This window comes from Diprion similis, chromosome 1 (genome assembly GCF_021155765.1).
Source record: "Diprion similis isolate iyDipSimi1 chromosome 1, iyDipSimi1.1, whole genome shotgun sequence".
NCBI lineage: Eukaryota > Metazoa > Arthropoda > Insecta > Hymenoptera > Diprionidae > Diprion > Diprion similis.
Genome location: NC_060105.1, coordinates 5146559 through 5163979, shown reverse-complemented (window position 1 = coordinate 5163979; position 17421 = coordinate 5146559). Strand labels below are relative to the sequence as shown.

The 17421-nt window shown below is 36.6% G+C and overlaps 3 protein-coding genes and 2 long non-coding RNA genes across 7 annotated transcripts in view; 1 reads left to right on the top strand and 4 right to left on the bottom strand.

Annotated features, from left to right (window-relative positions):
* Nucleotides 1–676: 676 nt before the first annotated feature.
* LOC124404911 (eukaryotic translation initiation factor 1A, X-chromosomal) lies at nucleotides 677–2880 on the bottom strand. The gene is made up of 5 exons (XM_046879406.1): nucleotides 2728–2880; nucleotides 2386–2469; nucleotides 1905–2141; nucleotides 1528–1628; nucleotides 677–1298 (listed from the first exon to the last, which is right to left on the bottom strand). Exons 1-5 carry the CDS (start codon nucleotides 2741–2743, stop codon nucleotides 1293–1295), a joined length of 444 nt encoding a protein of 147 aa, XP_046735362.1. The 5' UTR covers nucleotides 2744–2880; the 3' UTR covers nucleotides 677–1292.
* A 1323-nt stretch (nucleotides 2881–4203) lies between these two features.
* On the bottom strand, nucleotides 4204–6918 carry LOC124409087. The gene is made up of 5 exons (XM_046886492.1): nucleotides 6859–6918; nucleotides 6442–6717; nucleotides 5852–6262; nucleotides 5605–5758; nucleotides 4204–5537 (listed from the first exon to the last, which is right to left on the bottom strand). The coding sequence occupies exons 1-5, from the start codon at nucleotides 6916–6918 to the stop codon at nucleotides 5464–5466; spliced, it is 975 nt and encodes a 324-aa protein (XP_046742448.1). The 3' UTR covers nucleotides 4204–5463.
* Nucleotides 6919–7823: 905 nt separating this feature from the next.
* The window catches only part of LOC124405689 (intraflagellar transport protein 88 homolog), a 25706-nt gene continuing 16108 nt past the window's right edge, over nucleotides 7824–17421 (top strand). The window contains exons 1-15 of one of the 3 annotated variants that reach the window (XR_006929136.1): nucleotides 7824–8220; nucleotides 8330–8380; nucleotides 8537–8709; nucleotides 8815–9010; nucleotides 9102–9319; nucleotides 9462–9693; nucleotides 10259–10416; nucleotides 10571–10757; nucleotides 10863–11049; nucleotides 11138–11285; nucleotides 11366–11477; nucleotides 11593–11661; nucleotides 11736–12036; nucleotides 12142–12336; nucleotides 13970–14188. Coding sequence is in view for 2 of the 3 variants with exons in the window: in XM_046880846.1 (XP_046736802.1) it covers nucleotides 8086–8220; nucleotides 8330–8380; nucleotides 8537–8709; nucleotides 8815–9010; nucleotides 9102–9319; nucleotides 9462–9693; nucleotides 10259–10416; nucleotides 10571–10757; nucleotides 10863–11049; nucleotides 11138–11285; nucleotides 11366–11477; nucleotides 11593–11661; nucleotides 11736–12036; nucleotides 12142–12336; nucleotides 13970–14081 (2474 nt within the window). In the remaining variant the exon portion in view is untranslated. The remainder of the gene's footprint in view (nucleotides 8221–8329; nucleotides 8381–8536; nucleotides 8710–8814; nucleotides 9011–9101; nucleotides 9320–9461; nucleotides 9694–10258; nucleotides 10417–10570; nucleotides 10758–10862; nucleotides 11050–11137; nucleotides 11286–11365; nucleotides 11478–11592; nucleotides 11662–11735; nucleotides 12037–12141; nucleotides 12337–13969; nucleotides 14189–17421) is intronic. The other 2 variants (XM_046880846.1, XM_046880978.1) reach the window with 2 other exon arrangements.
* On the bottom strand, nucleotides 12785–13976 carry LOC124405832. The gene is made up of 2 exons (XR_006929144.1): nucleotides 13749–13976; nucleotides 12785–12849 (listed from the first exon to the last, which is right to left on the bottom strand). It is a non-coding gene; the product is annotated as an uncharacterized LOC124405832 (long non-coding RNA).
* LOC124405877 overlaps nucleotides 15190–17421 on the bottom strand; it is a 14732-nt gene continuing 12500 nt past the window's right edge. Inside the window, exon 3 of the long non-coding RNA XR_006929145.1 lies at nucleotides 15190–15321. This is a non-coding gene — a long non-coding RNA (uncharacterized LOC124405877). The remainder of the gene's footprint in view (nucleotides 15322–17421) is intronic.

Here is a 17421-nt window from a genome sequence, read left to right as displayed (position 1 = left end):
AGGGTAGCGCCTTACGTATTATTCAACGATACGTAAAAAGTTGACCAAAGAACTCCATAAACACAAAAATATGCTCTGTTTCGAAGGAATTTGTGAAGATTTCCGTCAGTTTACTTGCATAATACGTTAAAAAAGTAGTTTGTCTAATTATCAAAGAGTGGCGCATCTTTTTACACTAGTTCGTGGCGTCATCTGGTAAATTATTTATGTTCCAATATTTAAAAATTGTGTATAATAAGATTCTATGAGAATAAAGCGCCAATTATATTCGTCCACTATAAAAAAAAAATTATGAAAATAGCTATTTTTTTGGTTTCACATTGGCATTGATTTTTTGCCCTGATTTGAAAGCATCTAGATTTGGTACATCTGGCCACGTTATCGAAGTACTTGATCTCAATCATTCCTATCGATAGTTAAATATACACACGGTTCAATTGAAGTCTCGGCGATTTTGCTAATGTTATTTCGCGCAGGATTCATTCTTGAGTTACACACGGGCTTTCGATTTGTCGACGAATGACTTATACTTTGCATTTTATTGAAACAAATATAATGTAAATACATAATGAATAATATAAATTAAATTACAGAGAGAACTACAATGCAATTTTATCTGTAATGTAATAGAATTTTACTAATTAATCAGTTGCCATTTCTGAATTTAATTTAATCGCACCTAAGTCGTAAGGAATGACTGATGCTCTAATAATTTATCTAAAAGAAACAAAAGGAAAAATACTATCAACATTCATGTCAAATTACAACCAATACCACTAACGACGAACTTTACAAATAAATATTGGCAGTGGACTTCTTCGTAGATCATAATTCTCTTTCCGATGAAAACTACGGTTTCATTAAAAACTTGCAATGTGTATTCGCTCAAGGGAATTTTTTGAAGATAGTCTTTAACGTAGAGTTAGCGACATAAGTTTTATTTAGTAATAAATTGATCTAATAATTTTTGTTGATGCGGTCAATTTGCGACTGTTGAAATAGCAATATATATATAGGCATATAATGTGCATAGTATAATATTACGAGTAACATATTATGCTATTTCGGTCTACATTAAATTTACATATACAAGGGTTGCGTATTATAGTTGTTACGATAGGATGACTGCATTAATCAGTGGTTACAATTGTTTATTTGTAGATACAATTGATCAATTATGTATTGATTGGAAGCAAGCAGAATGCCTTGGCTGTGCTCCATGTGATGCAATTTTCACCACTCAATTCTTCTATACTCCATTCCCTCACCACCATTGATTATTTTTCGGGTCATCAGATCTGTGCAATAGAAAAATTTTACCAACACATTTTCATAAACATTTAAAATTTTCCGAGTTGTACTTTCGATTTAACAAGTCCTGTCTGTAAGTCATGTGACATGAAACATCGAACCATTTTAGTGGATGAAATGCAATTTTAGTAGCACCAAATTATAGTTTGGCAATATTGATATGTTGAAAATAAACTTTCAATCATTTTTAGTTTAAAATAACATTGAACAACTTACGTTATCGACGTCATCCTCATCGTCGTCGCTAATTTCATCACCAAACTCAATATCTTCGTCGAATCCATCCTCGACAAATGTAACAGTGTCGTTGATGCGAACTGTAAAGATAAAATACATTTGTCACATACTATATCAAACTCAATCATTTCTCTGTTCATGATAAAATGATATTCAAACAGATTCTAAGAACACCGGACGGAAACGTACGATCATTAGGTAATTAAAGATATGGCTAAATGCAATTTTTACTCTATAAATTGAATTAAAATTAAAAGTCGTCCCAAGTTCTGCAATGATTTCCATCACTTACCACCCTTTAGTTCAATCGCAATGAAAATAATCCACGTACAAACAACGAGTAGCCCAAATCTTACCTGTTTCTGGAAATTCTCCATAAGTTTTGAGATTACGAGCTTCGTCAGATGTATATTTGAGAATGACGTCGGCTTTGGCATCTTGGTAATCACGAAGGCCGATCAAAATAATGTCACCTTGATTGATCCATACTTTTTTACGAAGTTTTCCTCTGATGTGACAAAGTCTTTTAACCCCATCAAAGCACATCGCTTCCAGCCTTCCGTTACCAAGCATCTTGGTTACTTGCGCGTATTCTGTAAAATAAAAAATATGTGAGCATTTTTATTTCATTATTTTTCATTCACGACTACTTTGTTCGTGAAAACAAACATTATGCAAAGATCATAACATTTCTTCGAGTCAAGGATCAATTTGTTTTGAACATTGTCAGAATTTAAGTCGAAGAATAACATTATCTCGGATAGATTAGCTTACTCGAAGAAGTAAATAGGCTGTATGATAATGCACATGAATGTGTATACATGTGTTTTTACTTGCCTTGGCCATCTTCCTTGAATACCAGCTCTCTCTTTTCAGTTTCATTCTCGTTCTTACCTCTTCTCCTGTTTTTACCTCCCTTTCCTAATAACAAAAACACGGATCATATCACTCGTCACGAGCATCATTGGCGATGACGCATTGGATGAAGAGAAAATTATTATTTTTTTTTCATCAAGGTGCATCGACTATTTTTAACGCCAGAATGACACTGGCAGGTTATACCAAACTTAACCACATTGTTCGATAAATCGTGCCAGTCATTCGATGTTGATGGGAGGTTAATTTGTGGGTTACTCGACTTGAAATGATTTTTAAAAACTTGCTAATACTCTGACTTACCCTTATTCTTCGGCATTTCTTAGTTATTAACTCCAATTAGATGACGAATTAACAAGTATGTTCAACTTTAATGAAAATGAAAAGAGCACTGTAGCACCATGCCAAACCCCGCAGAAGAAAGAGGACTACTCCGTGGTCAAACCAGCTATGAATATCGTCCGAAATAGCAACCTTTTATCTGTGAATAAACTTCTCCAATGCTAATCATATAATTATTTCAAAAATATGAATTGAATTTTTTTTCTTGCTTCACGTGTCTTCAAAACATGATCGGAAATTTGTTTATTATCTTGTCATTTGACTTAGTTCATACATGAGAGGGAAATTCGAAACTCATTCAAGTTTTTATTCTTTTATCAGTATTTTTTTAGTGATATAAAATAAAAAGATAAGTGAAAATATAGACTAACGTCATCATTTTTATTATCATATTACGTTTTATTTCATATTTATTCACGTTTTTTGCTTTCAATTACAAAAATACGGTGTGGAAAAATCATGCGAACTGACGCGAACTGCGTCTCTCTCCCATTCATGCCTTTATAACAAGAAAAATTCATCGTCAAGCGGCGCCCTCTGCGTCTACTCTGGCACCCGCAACTCAGGTCGGTACGCAGAGGCGACAAGAACTGATGTCGATGTTACCATCGCTCACCGCGTGTACCCGGATAATGCAGAGTCGAATATTATTATGCCTATGGAATGACGAACGAGAACGGACTGAAATTTTAATATAACCTCGTGCGGACGCCGCATGCTTTTCATCTATGCAAATTCATTTGAGCAAAATTCAGCAATGATAATCCAATTCCATCGGACCGATAAAAATAATATTATCTAAGTAGATGCGCAATAGACACACACTTGGTTTAAAAGGAATAGAGTTAGAAGACTTTTCTTGATGCAAATAATGGGAGAATGAGTCGATAAAGTTAATCAAAGGATAAAAATATATGGTTGTTCCTATATGCATCTTATGTAATTTGTGTACATACATATGTTTATTACATAACCCATACCGTTGACTGAAGATATTGTCTTCAGTCAAGGCTAATAACTTGATTGCGAACGAAGATGCAGCTGACGTATTGAACTAATTTTTAACTTACGCTAGATTTACATGGTTTTTAAAAAATATAATTTATTTGCAGCGGAAAACGCAGACCTTTCTACACAAAAATACTACTAGTAGACAATTGCTAGTTACATGCTGAAAGTTTGAAAGAAAGAAATTGCAGTATCAATCCAATTGCTGGAACACGCAATCCAAGTATGCACAGACAAAAGGTGACAATGATAAGTAGTATACAAATATATAAGATTTTGCCGAAGTAGAGTAAAGCAATCGAACGTAATTCAATGTTCGTCAATCCCTCTGTTCACTCGTAAAACTTTTTCGAAACGTCGTATAAATTGATGACAATTTTAAATTGGACATAAAAACTAAAGACTGATATTACATAGACATGATTTTTCCGGATTATTTGTAATCGAATTCTTATCAATTATCGCCAATTATATATGGATGGTTTCATGCTAAACAGTTTATCGCTCGAATGAATGCGTCAAAGGTCGATGCAAAAAGTTTGGACACGTGCAGTCTTTGAATTACGATATCTCTGTCAAAAACGGATACAGAAAATGTCGTAAGACCTTTCGGAAGCCTCAAGAGTCTTCTACTTCCAACAAATCATTGACCTTGTCTAACGATGAGATAAGATTCCGATGTTAGCATATCACCAGCTATAGATTGGAAATTGTGGTTTTCAATGTATCATTTTATTTTGCAGACAGTTACAGTAAGTACAATTCGTTTCGTCGCCACTCGTTGGAGTATACATGGAAACCCAAATAAGAATCAGAGGCTTGCTCTAGAAAATACTCGTTGTTGAAATAATATTCATAATGAAAGGGGTTCGGTCTTACGATCGAACGAAGCCATCAGACGAAGCTGAATATTTGAAAGAATAGAATAAAAATTAACACTATTTAGTTCATAGCGATTTTACTGAAAAACACTGCGCATGTAAAATACTTGTCTCCTTCGGAAGATATGTTCAGATTGAATAACGGAAGGGCGCTCGAGTGCAAATATGGCGAATATCAATCCAAATATAAGGTATTTGGCCTCCGTTCAAAAGAAATTGAATCGGGCTGGTATAATATACCAAATAACTTACTTTTTACGGCATGGGCATTGAAAAGTCCACTTTTTGTGGCAGTTTTCGTTCCGTAAAGTGACGCTTTATACAGCAGCGAACAGAGTTGCGGAATAAAGTCTCAGGGTTATAAGTCTTTACATATCCTCAGTCAATGATTGATGTATGGTATATCATTGCCCTATCTACCACTGATTATCATTAAATGCTTGAAATGTTTCAATTGAATTACAGCACACAGGATGCTAGCGCGCAAACTAGCCCTGATAAAACTTCACTTGAAGTTATACAATTAAAAGAAGAACTCCAATTATTGCAAAAAAGGGTCGACTGTCAGTTGCAAACACATTTGGAACAGCAGCCGAATGCGGAAACAGCGAGCACAACAATTGATAAAAAATCTCGGAAAGGTTGTACATGTAAAGGAAATTACTGCATGTACAAAACATGCGATTGTGTAAAAAAAAAGATTCCTTGTGGGGAATTTTGCAAATGCAAACTGGCTAAATGCCAGAACAAGGTGAAATTAAATTTAAAAAAAAAATCCCAGTTTAAATTTCAATCTTTCTTGGCTATTTTAACGCAGACTTTTAATTGGTTCTTCTTTAGCCTTCTTTAGTTTTTCGAAATTCACCACCGGTGCATTAAAATCTGAAATAAATTCAGTTTCAATTCAAACAACCATATAATAAATTCGTTTCAGTTAACTATTGCTTACCTTCTGGAGGCAGTATTGGTTCTTCTTTAGTCTCGTTTTGCAAACAAGAAATAGATGCAACAGATAGTTCAAGTCGAAAACTTTGAGGTGATCCGCTGACGGGCGTACGAGGTAATTGCCGCGTCGGCTTCATTGGATCAATTGAAAGTTCTACCTACGAAGAAAAGATGAAAAATGAAACATTAGCAGCTTAATAATATATATACTATTTCAGTAATCATTTTGTCGTCATGAATTTTCTTCTTACATCGTCGTCAGAATCTTCTCGAATTGGTGGTTTGCCAAAAATTTTTTCAGGGTTCTTCGCTGCGTTGTTCGTTCTGGTGTGAGTGGGGTGAAACCTATCGTCTGGTGATGAGTCCGATCTATAGCTTAAATTTTTTTTGGAATCACCAAACTGAAACGTAGCATTCAACTTGACATTGTCTGACGGAAGTTCATCTTCATACGCTGTAGAGGTATCTGGACTAAAAATACTCTTTGCTGCCTTTGCAAGATTCTTGAGGTTTTCATTAGACGGACCCACAGCACCACCCATAACGCTCGTCTGATGATTGTCTTTGAGCGTAAGTACAGACAAATTACTCGAGACATGGTCTGCCACCCCAGCCAGCGTGGCCTGAACGTTTGGATTCGCGATATTTTCTTTGTTCGATTCCTGTAAATTTATCAAAATCATGTAAAAGTAGAAAAGGTATCTGTATTCATACTGTTTCGATTTTCTTCAAGTAAAATGTTTCAATAATATTTTACATAGCATTGTGTAAAATTCTGCGTTAAAATAGCCAAGAAAGATTGAAATTTAAACTGAGATTTTGTTTTAAAATTTAATTTCACCTTGTTCTGGCATTTAGCCAGTTTGTATTTGCAAAATTCCCCACAAGGAATCTCTTTTTTCACACAACCGCAAGGTTTGTTTATACATTTCCCTTTGCAAGCACATCCTTTCCCAGATTTTTTAGTTGTTTTTGGACTCGATGTTGCCGTATCAGGCTGCTTTTCCAAATGGGTTTGCAACAGACGGTCGACCCTTTTTTGCAATAATTGGAGTTCTTCTTTTAATTGTATAACTTCAAGTGAAGTTTTATCCGGACTAGTTTGGGTGCTCACATCCTGTGCGTTGTAATTCAATTGAAACACTTCAAGACTTTAATGATAATCAGTGGCAGATATGGCAATGATATACTATACATCAATCCTTGACTGAGGATACGTACGTTGACCACGGTATTATATACAGGTCCTGCAACGAACGTGGTGGGGGGTGGTCAGTTCCCGTCCCAAGGACTTATGGACGGAGCGTAAGCTAGGCATAAGCTAGGCTTGTTGGCGAGGGGGGCGAGGGGTATGCGCCTTGGGGAGAGTAGTTGGGGTAGCACGTCGGTTATATTGATGAGATAAGTTTTCGGGCGCCACGTTTAAACGATTCACTTTAGGCAGTATTAGTTTTTCAACGTCATAAACTATTTTCTCGAGTTGCATAGGTATGTACGAACACAGCTTCAATTCTTTTGTATAAGAAACTGTGCAGGTATGCACATTTTTTTTAAATCCAATTTTAACTCCGGCGTACATTCTACAGAGGTGCAAAGCACCTGTACATAGAACCAGAAAGTCAACGACCAGAATAATACTATAAGTATAAATGTATATGTAAAAAGAAAAAAACAAAAAAAATAAATAAATAAATACAATGACATAATGGACAGAAAACATCGCGTTGAATAATTCGTAAATTATTGTATACCTATAGAACAAGTGTCGGTTTTAGCAACCATAAATATTATCGTTTTTTTCGGAGGAATTTTATTTATTGGATGAAAATATTATTAATTATAAATTGAATAGGTCCTGAATTGTTGCTATTTGTCGTTAGATGGAATGGAAACTATTTAATTTCGTTCGTTGAATATAATTTTCCGAAGAATCACGGTATTCAGAGTTGGTAAAACCGGCCCTTGAAAGCAGATTAAGCTTCAAATTAATAATCCGTTATTCTCTACTTCGACCGTACATTGTTGTTTTGACTTTGAGAATGATCTGTTTTTGCAGTTAGGCGCTACACAATAAGGCATGTTGTATTATTCTGAATTCTCACCTTCTGACCTAACCTATGCAATAATAACAAACAACCCACAACTCTGTCAACGCACGTCGTACACATTCGTGTGCGTTAAGTCCGTGTTGCCAAGCGACGCGAGCGGTGTTGTCAAGTGTGAATCAGAAATTCACTGCGACAAAATTGTTGTTTTCAAGATTGATAATAAAACGTCAACCGTTTAAAAATTCCTTGTTTATGGGGTTGATAGGTGGATGATTATCTTGGAAAGTTATACGCAGTTAATCAACGTAAATCAATAACGCGATTGTACAGTTTTACAGAGTCGAAGCTACGTCTTAACCTCTAAAATTGTGGAAACTGCGGATTGCAAGTGAATACGCAACAGAGATACTCGGATTGTTCAAGAAGAACGGGCAGCAATGACGACACTTATACATGACGATGATATTTATTCTGGATACAATGACTATCCCTCGTTATTCAGCACTAAGGATTTGGATCAGGACGAATTGTATCAAGAAGCGATCAAAGCCAGCTACGCAAAACGGCCCATTGTAAGATTTCAAAGTCTTTCTTACCTGAGTAATACTTTACCGTAATAATGGTATCTGATACACTTTGAAAGATGCATTAAATCTACTGTGATATCGTATCATGTTTCAGATGACACCAAAAAAACCTGGTACTGCTATGCGACTTGGAACTTCGAGCGGAGTAAGTCATACTTCGCTACGTTATTATCAATGCACAATCCATGATATATCCTCTATGAAACCTATCTGCAAAGTATTTGTTACCCTGCTCATTAAGAGCACGGTTTGTTCAACTACTAAGCTCAACGCTAAACATGTGCAATTGTTCCTGGTTTAGTTTCACAGAAATGGAACTGGAATGATCGGCCGGCCAGGTACAGGTCCGAGACCAATGACTGCGGTGCGTGGGGCTGGCTATACCAGCAGTAGTAGGCAACCTTTTGATCCATTGAATATGAACAGTAGTTCAAGAGGCCCTGCACCACCGTTAGAAACTGGTAAAGAGGATACGTAAGTGATTTGTGTTTGGAGATTAAGTGGGTTGATTTAGCTAGATTTTTGGGTTATTTTAAGTGGACGCATTATTCCTCTTGAATAATTAATCACTATTTCTAGACCTGAAGAAAAGATAAAGATCGCAGAACAGAGAATAATGGAATTGATAGAGACTTCTGTGCAGGCCATTTGTGAGAATAACCCTCGTGTTGCCCTTGAGAGAGCGAGAGAAGCTTCGTCTAGGGAACGAGCTCTTATACGTTTACAAGAACAAGCCGGGCTCAGTGACAATCATAACGTTGATCTAACATTCGCTGTGAGTCACAGAATGAATTTTCTGTAGTGAGTGAGAAAACTGAACTCTTAGTGAAATTGGTGATTCTGTAAAAATACAATTTTATTCGCAGGTACTTTTCAACTTGGCTAGCCAGTATGCTAATAATGAAATGTACACAGAAGCCTTAGCCACATACCAAGCAATTACTAGGAACAGAATGTTCAACAATAGTGCGAGATTGAAAGTAAACATGGGCAACATTCATGTCAAGATGGGGCAGCTGCCCCAAGCAATAAAAATGTATCGTATGGCTCTGGATCAAGCTCCTACAGCTCAGAAGGATCTCAGGTGAACACGAGACATTCAATTACAGTACTTATTTAAATTGCAGATGTATTCCAGTGTATTACTTTCACGGATTTAATTTCTAATAACTCGTTGTTCAGTTAGTAATTGTAATTACCTACTAACAACGTAAAACTATTCGCAGAATAAAAATAATGCATAACATAGGAATGCTGTTTGTGCAAATGGGTCGCTTAGAAGAGGCTGCAAACAGCTTTGAATGGGTGATGCGAGAGAGGGCTGAATTCAAAGCAGGGTTGCATGCCGTACTTTGTCATTTTGCATTGTCTCATCGAGACAAAATGAAACGAGGTTTTTTAGAATTGTTAGAAGTGCAGCTTAACATTGATCAGGAGGACAAGTATAACATTAACACTGTGAGTTGAGCGTATGTAACGAAACTTTGAAAATCGCTTAAGTCTTAGACTCTGTTCTATCTCTGCACATCAAAAAATACTTATAAATGTCTTAAAATAAACATTATAAATATTCCTTCTGCACTTGACTTATAAACTGCACATACTATGAACAAGTTTAATTCGTGTCATGCTTCGCGCACCCTCAGGCTCCTAATAGAAATTTACCATCCCGTTTGCAAAGATTAAAACTCGTAATTCATGTCGCTAACAATATTTAATGCTTGTCTCTTGCACCACTTTAATTTTTGTCAATGTTGATCCATAGATAACTGTCACACATCAAAATTTCGCAATGTTTTATAATGTTCATAGAAAATATTTTTTGTGTAAGAACAACTTAGAGCACATTAAGTTGATGAAGTCAATATTTGTAGAATTTATCCAAATCTTTGAATAGATGTGATCTAACTTCACGTACTGTTCAAGAACGGCTGCACTTGACAATATAATCTCGCAGAAATTAAGTGTGAATTTTTTTTACTCCTATCGAAATCCTATTTCAACACGTATAATCAATGTTTAGGAAGATGTCATGGCAAATATATTGAATGAAGTGATTAAAAATGACGAGCTATCAAAGCTGGAAAAAGAGATGAAACAAGAAGCAGAGAAAACTATTCTTACTGCCGCAAAATTAATCGCGCCTGTTATTGAAGATACTCTGTCAGCTGGATTTGCTTGGTGAGAAACTATACCTGTATATAATTTTAGTCCGAGTAAACTTTTGGATTCACGTGTCAATCAAATGTAATGCAAATGGAATTGTTGGAGGGGAAATATTTACTCTCTTCAAGTCATGTCCTGCTAGTCCTACTCCTTATTTATAATTCATCAGGTGCGTTGACATGATAAAATCGTCTGCATATGGACCACTGGCAGCTGATCTTGAAATCAACAAAGCTATGGTATTTCTACATAACAGAGAAACGCAGCTTGCCATAGACACTTTGAAAGTCTTTGAGAATCGTGAAACCAGTGCAAACAGTGCAGCATCTACCATGCTATCATTCATTTACTTTCTGGTAATTTTAAATTATGATACATTTATATCGCCCATTGATTACGCAGTTGAGATCTTTTTAGCATCTTGTTCAATCTACTTTCATGAATATCATTTCTCATTACAGCAAGGTGAATACGACCAGGCCGAAAGATGTGCAGAAACTGCTCGTCAGGCAGACAGTTACAACGCAGCAGCATATGTAAATTTATCAGCGTGTGCGATCAAGAAGGGAGAGTTGGAGAGGGCAAGAGAATATTTACTGTGCGCTTTAGACAGCGATGCAAGCCACGTTCAAGCTCTTTATAATCTTGGTTTGTTCTATACCCAATTCTACTTGTCTTATTGATTCTTCAAAAAGCAGAGTTGCAACATCTTATCATCGGAATACTTTTCATCCAGGATTAGTTTATAAAAAGCTTCACGCCTATGAGGAAGCCGTGGAGTGTTTCTGGAAATTGCGGAATATTATTCGGTATGACCCCCAGACGTTATATCAGCTTGGACACCTCTATCAGCTCATAAATGACACCGATCAAGCGGCGGAATGGTACTTTTTCATTTCACAATAGGTTTTTGGAACAGCTTGTATGAAATATCTGTATTAACGCTACTTGTTAATTTTGGCAGGTACAACCAGCTGCTTGGCATAATCCCATCTGACCCTGGTGTTTTACAAAAGCTAGGGGAGATGTATGATACGTTGGGAGACAAACAGCAAGCCTATCAGTTTTACAGTGATGTAAGAATTAATTATACATCATTACGAGTCCACTTTGGTGGCACTGTTGATTAAATAATGAAACAATTAATAAAAAAAAGCTGGCGAATAAATAATTGCCGAAACATTGTTCCAGTCTTATAGATATTATCCAGCAAACTTTGAGGTGATCGATTGGCTGGGTTCCTACTTTATATCGATGCAGGTGCCTATATATTTCTATATTTCATTTTATTCCATACTTTCTTATTTCCATCACCGACAATTGTTGATTCTCAGGTGGCAGAAAAAGCGCTAATATACTTCGAACGAGCCGTTGAATTGGCACCTGATCAACCAAGATGGCGGCTACTTGCTGCGGCATGTTTAAGAAGAACCGGCCAGTTTCACAAAGCTCTTACAGAATATCAAGACATCCATAAGAAATTTCCTGAAAATATCGAGTGTCTTAAGTTCTTAGTTCGACTGTGCAGTGATTTGGGTCTGAAAGAAGCACAGCTCTATGCGGCTGAGCTTAAAAAAGCTGAAAAGGCTAAAGAGCTGAAGGAAAGACAGGGTTCAGGTCGCCCTGGAACTACAGGTGAGCTATTAATATCGGTCACTTTTCAATTCCTAAACAATCATATTGAACAAAATGTTCAATTAAATTTATTGGTCGAATTTAAACCGTCCTGTCCGAATCCAGGCTCACGGCGAAGTAACAGTGGCACTTCTTCACGAGCTGGTTCTGGGCTCAGCATCAGGTCGGAGCATCAAACCAGCCCTACATCAGGGAGGAACGATCAGCAAGGATTGTACAACGGAGGTGCGGTTAGGGCGAATCGTTTGGCCATGCTTGAAAGTCCGCTGGAATTCACACCTGAGACAAATACGCATATCAGTAAGTTACTCAATGATCTTTTGCTTACATATTTTCTTTTAACGGCAAAGCTGGATTACTGTGAAATTTCTTATTGAGATGTAATTGCATTTGTCTCACGTGGATGGTTACTTATTAAACTATCAACATATTTTCGATTCTACAACCAGCAAGAATCCAGAAAGGTTCTTTTTCAATCAATAAAAAGATTGCATATTGATTGATGATAATTGTAAGTTGGTTCAAGCAATTTTTAATGTGATCTTAGAACTCGTACCAAAGTTTAATATACCTACTTTGGCACAAACATGGTCTAGGTGCTTCAGTTATTACAAAAATTATATTATAATACTCCGGAATTTTATACAGAAATGTTTTTGGTGTGTCTAGATTTCTCGTACATTGAGTTGCATACCTATATCTACTATTTCTCTTGCACACACTGCGATTTCAATGGATACAATTTTTCCATTGAAATTTATCACCTAAGTGGGGTATCTGAACGATATGTTTGATTTATTTACAGCTGAGGAACTGGAAAAACACAAGATTTTTATTAATTATAACTCACCATTACTTACGTAATTTGTTTTATTTGATTATTAAACCTAATCTTACAGGTGTCAAGCGAACCAAATACTTGTTCACGTCATACGAAAACAAGCCGATTAACGGGATTTGTACAAAAGCCAAATATCTATGTACACATAATTTATCGGGCCGTAAATATATTCAAGTTATCTTGTTACTCAAGGAAGACACACAACTTATTCTACCATTTGCTAGTCGTTATTTACTAAAAATTACAATCGTTCGAGGTAGCAAGCAAGCATGATGTTTACTATTTTAACCTACTTTTTTAGTCATCATTGTCTGATGGAATAGAGAGCTTAGATTTTTATGCAGTCGCTTCGAATGCAGATGTCTTTTCATTACTCAATTTATCATTTTCCTAATGAATCGGACTTTGTTTCCAAAGGTACAGTATAAATCTATTTCTATTGTCAAAACGGTATTAATTCCTCTGAATTGGTATTATGTATTTGCAAAAATCCGTTGAACATATTCTCTAGAAATATTTCAGATTATCCACTTTAATTACAGCACATATCCTGCACTGATTTCCAGTGTGTCTGGGCAAAATTATTTCTTCAAGTTGAAACTAGACTAAAACTTTCCATAGTTGATTCTGGAATATTCCGCTGTAACCACGTCTCGTGACTTCTATCTACTAGTATAAAAAATTTGATATCAAACACTCCGTTACGAAATTTTCTTTTCAAACACATAATATTAAAAATATTCTGCAAGCCTTAGTATCGCGCAAACATTATCAAAGTAATGATTATCATTGCAGCATTGCACAGCTTCAGTTGCGATTGATATTAAACAGAATGATGTATACACGCTGTTTGATGGCCCTGTATTATTACCTTAATGGATTGACTAGATGATAGATGTACCTAACTCGTCCACAGAATCTATTCCTGGCTCGCATATGTCTTCTTTAACACTCTGCTGATTGTTGCAGTGATAATCTTGCGACGCAAGTGAAAATTTTCCGCGCTGGAAACACTTTTAGCTTCGTTTTACTGGTTCTTTTCGTTTTCTTTCTCCTAAATAGACGACAAAATCCAAGCTCTAATTTTCACAGATACTTCTTATTCGGATCCTGTCGGTCCTCTGCCTATGCGCCCCATGACTTCTGCAGGGAAGAAAGACGAGGACTTTGGCGACGAAGAACTCGGAGATGATCTTCTACCCGAGTAAAGACAGCAATACCAGTATTTTGAAACGCTTCAGAGAAGGAGCATTGGTGAATTTCGATAGACCTATGTTTACTTCATCCCGCACGGTGCCTTGTAGAAAAGAGGTATTACATCAGTTATTAAAACACTTGGTAAAAGTAGTAATAATTTGTAGCTCTGTATACCTTACATATAGCTTGAATCTGTTGTGTCTGGCCTAAGGTCAAACCTCGGTAAATTTTGTGTCTGGTAATAATTTTTAAGAAATTCCTTGACCCCTTCTGTTGTTTCTCTATGTCAAAAGCGTGTAGCGTTGTGAAAAGATTTCTAAAATTATGGAAACATTGGTAAACCTTAAGAAGTTTGGGAGAGATAAGTTGACATGCCTACAAACAAGAAATTGTAGTCCTTCCTATCAGTATGTCAACACCCTGCTCAAATGTGAGTGAATGCCTGTAAAGACTGTTGGACGCGTTTCAAACGTTGCTGATCCAGTCATTCTGTGCAAAGTTCTCTAGAAGACATTATGGTCAATCAGTTGAGTGGGAAGTTTATTGTTGTTTGTATGAAATTAGTTTTGAAGTTTTGATCTAATGGGTTAAGTGAATAAAAAGGTGATAATATTAATAATTGGCCTAATAAAGTTGCCGTCGAGACTATTCGTTATAATTTCACGGTTTATCTGAATGTCGAAGGAATATGATGACTCACAATAAGAAGGCTTTTCTCAGAAACTTTTCTCGGAGTCGCGGATTTGAGAGGATTGATCAAGTACTGAGTTGGAAGGAGGAGGTAAAAAACACACTACATACGAAAGTTTTTTTTTCTTAATGTGCGATATAACCGATGTACAAAGCATTTTGATTCTTTTGCACGGTATGTTGAAAAAAAAATAATTCGAAAATTGATATTTTTTTTCCTCTCTTTCTAAAGTGAGATATATTTTTGACGAGAACAATTGGTTCGATTTACGCGTTAAATGTTACAAATGGTAATTTGTAACGATGAAATACTAGTCAGGGTACTTCAAATATATCGAATATATTTCTGTCCGCTGGCAGAAGCATGGCAACGCGAAACAGATCTCAGAAGCGATATAAATAATGACCGCGTCTATATCAGATTAAATTTATTGTCGCCGGGATGTCAGACGTACGTTTCCCGTATGACTTCGTTATCCCTTAACAAGGCTGCAAGCATAATATTTTGACTTTCGATAGTATTTGTAAGAAGTATAAATAGACCAATATACGTTTTACTCTTACATTGATTTTGTGATTATGATTATTATCTATAATTTTCATGCCGTTGTAGAGGAAATGTTTTTGCACCTTTCTGCATGTACGCTGTGAAATCGTGAGGAAATCACGATAATAAATGACCAATCAAAAGAATCGATGTAACATAATTATTTAGAATTATATCGGCGTCGTTTTCGTAAGTAATAATTAGTCTACGAAACATCTTTACAACCTTTCGAAATCGAATGATCTTCGGCAATGTCAAAAGTTCATACTCTCGGAAGCCTGAGTACTGATAACATGCAATTTCTTCTCTAGGGTCAAAGATTTATCGTGTATTGTGTATCATTCCACTTCGCTCTAATCATCACGCGCACTTTGCCAGTATATATGCCTATGCATATGTATAACTATACATACACGCACGAAGTATAAAAATCGCTTATCAGAAACAGCCGAGTTATTTTATCCAAAATCTGAACAATTCTTTGGGATTTTTTCACACTTTGGAAATTTATTAACAAAACAGAGAGCGACTGTGAGAAAAATATTTATTCATCAATTTCAAAATTTTGATTCTAGCAAAAACCTGACTGACTTGTATTAAAAAAGTAAAACCGCTTAAGGTTCCTTGCTATAAAAAAAAAAAAAAAAAAAAAAACGCAGAAAATTATGGAATATCGAAGTGAATCTCGTATCCAGGACAAGAATCGACTCCTCAATTTTTGTTAGAGTGATCGTCACCGTATCATGTCTTTTATTAGCAACAATGAGATCCACTCGACTAAATGGTTCGTTCGCTTGTATCCAATATCATATCGATATCATTGACAGATTGTACATACTGTATGCGTACGATAATACCTACCTACACTATACGAGTGCGATCTGCAAATTGGCCAAAATCACATCTGCCGTCCGTTAGAAATATTCCACAGTTAATAATACATCGTCCGATGGGTCGCGTGGATGGAAATAGCCATAAATTGATACGAGGGTTGCCTCGATACTTCAGCGACTGCTTTAGTCTTCCTACGAGCAAGATTCGACCGGGTTGGATGTTAAAGTGTCGCGTGCGAATTAACCCCGAACTTCGCGAATACTCTTGCAAATTGCCGTACCCACCGCTAATCTTCCAAGTTCGAATTTACCCGCGCGTGACGTCGGCGTCGCCTCACTTCAGACTAATCGATACGAACGGCTCCTTGCACGGGTCCCGCGTGTCTCTGCCACCTCCGGCTTTCTGCGAAAATCCCTGATCTCTGCATCTACGCTAGTTTAAAGTGTAGCTAACAATAAAGCGATGAAAAATGACGGTAAATTCATCGTTGAAAAATTCTGAAGATCACGGTGCATGAATCGGTAAGTTATTCTTGTAACAAATTTCCTATTTCTTCTTCATTATACCTACGTATAGTGCATGTAGGAAAGAAAATAAAAACGAAGGATCAAGACTGGAGTAAAAATCGCAAATTTTACCCGTTTTTCGTTTATTTTATATCTCACAATCTATATAGTATAGGTACATTTATAATCGGGCTGTGAGGGTGCGGATGAAATTCAACGGCAGCCGGTGATATCTGCTTCGCGTGAAATCAGCGATACGTCCGAAGTGCGAACACCGTTGTGGAAAAAAGGGAAAAGGGATATTCGAGCCGATGATGCGTGCAAGGAGGGCAGCCGGGCATCCCGTGTCTATATTTAAAGCGGGTTTGCTGATTCAATCAGACTCCATTCAGGCAAGTCGCGTTGCGCCAATATGTGGACCGATGGGGTGACAAACCGCGGATCTGACGCTGCATGCGATAGGATTGAGCGACTTGCGCGTCACGCTTCCTTTTCTCATACTTGAGGGGTCAGACGCAGTCAGGAGGCCGATAAAAGCGATTTCTCGACGATTTTTCACGAAGAGGCACTTCGGTTTATGAATATAAACATTTATATACATATTGGGGTAACATTGAACTTCGTTTTGATGTTTTGCATTTGTTAAAATAAGGATTCGTTCTCGTGCAATTTACACGTACACGATGCTGATCGTGCAATTACGATCGTACGAATGATTTATGGGACAGCAGTTTTACACGTTCCGTATTAAGTAAGATTACATCGCAGGG